At 39.1% G+C, this 3,518-nt stretch overlaps 1 protein-coding gene across 1 annotated transcript in view; it reads left to right on the plus strand.

Annotated features, from left to right (window-relative positions):
• SARC_06197 (hypothetical protein) overlaps positions 1-3,304 on the plus strand; it is a 10,254-nt gene extending 6,950 nt beyond the window's left edge. The window contains exons 7-10 of the mRNA XM_014299915.1: positions 181-426; positions 745-855; positions 2,106-2,161; positions 3,113-3,304. Of these exons, the coding sequence (XP_014155390.1) occupies positions 181-426; positions 745-855; positions 2,106-2,161; positions 3,113-3,161 (462 nt within the window). The 3' untranslated portion in view covers positions 3,162-3,304. The remainder of the gene's footprint in view (positions 1-180; positions 427-744; positions 856-2,105; positions 2,162-3,112) is intronic.
• Positions 3,305-3,518: the final 214 nt, after the last annotated feature.

Here is a 3,518-nt window from a genome sequence, read left to right on the forward strand (position 1 = left end):
TATATATATATTATATATATATATATATATATATTGTCTATATTCGCTATTGATTCTTTTACTTATACCCGTTACTTGCAAATCACTCACACACTCATGCGCATGCACCTGCCTACAAATGTTCACGATATATACAACTAGCTCACTCGTTTGCAACCCTACATTCCTAACCCAACACAGCCTCAAGCCAAAAAGCTGGCCGTTCTCTCACGGAGAAAGAATCGGGAAAAGAACAGAGACGTCAGGGCGTCCGCTCGACACAACCTCGAACACGTGTTACTTGAGTTGGAGAATGCAGCCACCAACATGGCTGTGATGAAGGCAATGACAGGCGCAGTGCAGACCCATCAGGCCATACAAGGCGTGGATACGGCTGAGCACTACGGAAACGTTATGGATGATATAGCGGACGTTATGGATACGAACGTATGTGTGTGGTGGGGGGGGGTAGGAGTGATTACATATGATATGAATGTGTGTGTAGATATGTGATTTTATATGACATGAATGTGAGTGTAAGTTTGTGATTTTGTATGGTGTGAATGTGTGTGTGGATATGTGATTGTGTATTATATGAGTGTGTGGTTGGGTGTAGGTATCCGATGTTCCTCAATCAGCCACAGTGATATCTTTACCTTTTAAACCAATCAAATTCTTTATATTGTTTTCGTTTAACCCAATCAGAATGACATTGCCCTTCAAACCAATTAACTCCTTTGAATTTTTCTCATTTAACCCAATCAGAATGACATTTCGCAAGCGATGAGTTTGGATGTGAGTGCCGTTGATGCGGACGACGACGCACTGCTGGCAGAACTAGACGCACTGGAGAGCCACACAACTGAACCCAAACAGGTGAACACAGACAAACACAGCACACATATGTACATTACACTACACAACTGAACCCAAACAGGTGAACACAGACAAACACAGCACACACATGTACATCACACTACACAACTGAACCCAAACAGGTGAACACGGACAAACACAGCACACACATGTACATCACACATAGACACGTATGTATACGCACATATACACATTTACGTGAACACACACAAGAACACACTCACACGCGTTTATATATACTCATATATACATATATACATACATACATACATACATACGTACATACATACATAAAATATATATTTTATAAATATATATATATATATATATATATATATACCATTATATTATAGTGCATATACTTTATATCGGAACACATATACATCACATTATACAACATATACATCACATTGTAAAATATATACATAACATTATAAAATACATACATCACATTGTAAAATATATACATCACATTACAAAACATATACATCACATTATAAAACATAAACATCACATTATAAATCTAATACATCGCATTCTAAAACATATGCATCACATTATAAAACTTATACATCGCATTATTATCATATACATCACCATAAAAATCACAGCATTTATCATATACATCACAGCATTTATCATATACATCACATAAGAGAACGTATACGTCACATTATAAACATGCATGCACAGATACCTTACAGTAGAAACAGTTACGCAGAAATACAATGTCACACAACAAGTTATGCAGTCACACCTCCCAGTGCAAATACAGACAGACAATAACACACACCACAGTACACGCACCTACGCAGAAGTACAATGCCACACAACAAGTTATGCAGTCACACCTCCCAATGCAAATACAGACAGACAATAACATATACACCACAGTACACGCACTTGCGCAGAAGTACAATGCCACACAACAAGTTACGCAGTTACACCTCATAATGCAAACACAAACAAACAATGTCACACACGCCACAGTACACGCACATAGGCAGAAGTACAATGCCACACAACAAGTTATGCAGTCGCAGTTACACCTCACAATGCAAACACAAACAGACAATATCACACACACCACAGTACACGCACATACGCAGAAGTACAATGCCACACAACAGCAAGTTTTTAGGGTTTAGAGTTTTAGAAAAATTTGTGCAAGTTTATTGGCGCCCATTGCCTCGTCCATAGCGTTCCGAGTCTTATTGTCATTCGAATCTATTTTTGTTTCTAATTCACAGCGGGTAACAGAGCAGCACTACCGATATCCGAACATTCCCCAAACGAACCCAAACTTGTATGTACCATTGCATGTGCGTATGTGGTGATCTGTGACATTTCTCTGTGTATGCCTATGTATTTGGAGTATGAAGCGACTGCTGGATATGTACCTTCAATGGGAGTTGTGTTGACGAGTGGTTATATATGCATATTATTGGCCCAGTGCGTGTGTATATGCGTGTGTATATGTGTTGTTGATTGTATATAACGTACTATCGCCTTTGTGGTGTGCCATCAGGATGCTATATTGTCATGTACACATCTCCTCTGCGTAGATGTGTACCATTAAACCGTAACTGTAGTTCTGTCATATGTGTGCATTCCTGATCTATCGCCGCTTGAAGTGTGAGTAACCAGTACGTGGTTCTACTACTGTGTGCGTGCAACCTTGTCTGATAGGTGTCGAATTTGGCATGCTGAGCTATTTCGGGTACTGAGATTGAAATGGTATCTCAAGTGTATGTGTATATAGGTAAGCTGTGAATAGGAGGCTTGGATGGATACGTACATGTGTTGTGTTGTGTGTGTACTGTAAAAATCTCCATGAATAAACATAATGATCTCTACTTAATGTCTATGTATACTGACCTCGACATGGTATGTAGCACGAGTGCACTTACTCGGATGGATGTGTGCGTTCATAGTACTGCAGGATTCCGTCATCTAGAAACAACCGATCCGATTAAAACTCTGAAACCCTAAAACCCATAACATTATATCGTGTCAGTTGAGCTTCACCTGTGATGTTGTTCTGCGCACTCACATATCGGAGTGAGTCGTAAAAAGGAATGCATCTCAGCATAGCAGCGCTCTTGATCTCTTCATTTAGGGCTTCAATTGACCTGGGGTTTTTTGCACTTGGAATAGTTGCCATGTTGGGTTTAGGGTTTTAAATTGGCACACATATATATCTGATCCTTATTACGATATGGCTGTTATACTTACGCGTCACTGGTCCTCTCTACAGTCAAAGGGAGTCGCAAACAGCTCACACTCAAAGACACGCCGCAACATGAGGGTGAATGGAAGTATACCTCCAAAGGGCAACCAGAAAACAACTAGCGAGCACTTTCAACAAACATCAAACGAACACTAAAGATCATATAAATAAATATCAAACGATCATTAAAAAGAGTATTAAAAAAATGCACCTAAGGCCCCCACCTATGAAAACGACAGTGCAGCTTTCAAGGCACGTCGGCCCTTATTCTACTTCAATATTATACTTTAACGTTAAATGGCTTCGATCGTTTAGACTCGCCCTAATGAACACTCTCAATAAACATCAAACGAATAATAACGATTATAAAAACAAACGTCAAACGAAAATTAAAGAATAAAAAGGTAAGCATCAAACGAACACCAACAATTAC

The sequence above is a fragment of the Sphaeroforma arctica genome (assembly GCF_001186125.1).
Source record: "Sphaeroforma arctica JP610 unplaced genomic scaffold supercont1.432, whole genome shotgun sequence".
Classification (NCBI taxonomy): Eukaryota; class Ichthyosporea; order Ichthyophonida; genus Sphaeroforma; species Sphaeroforma arctica.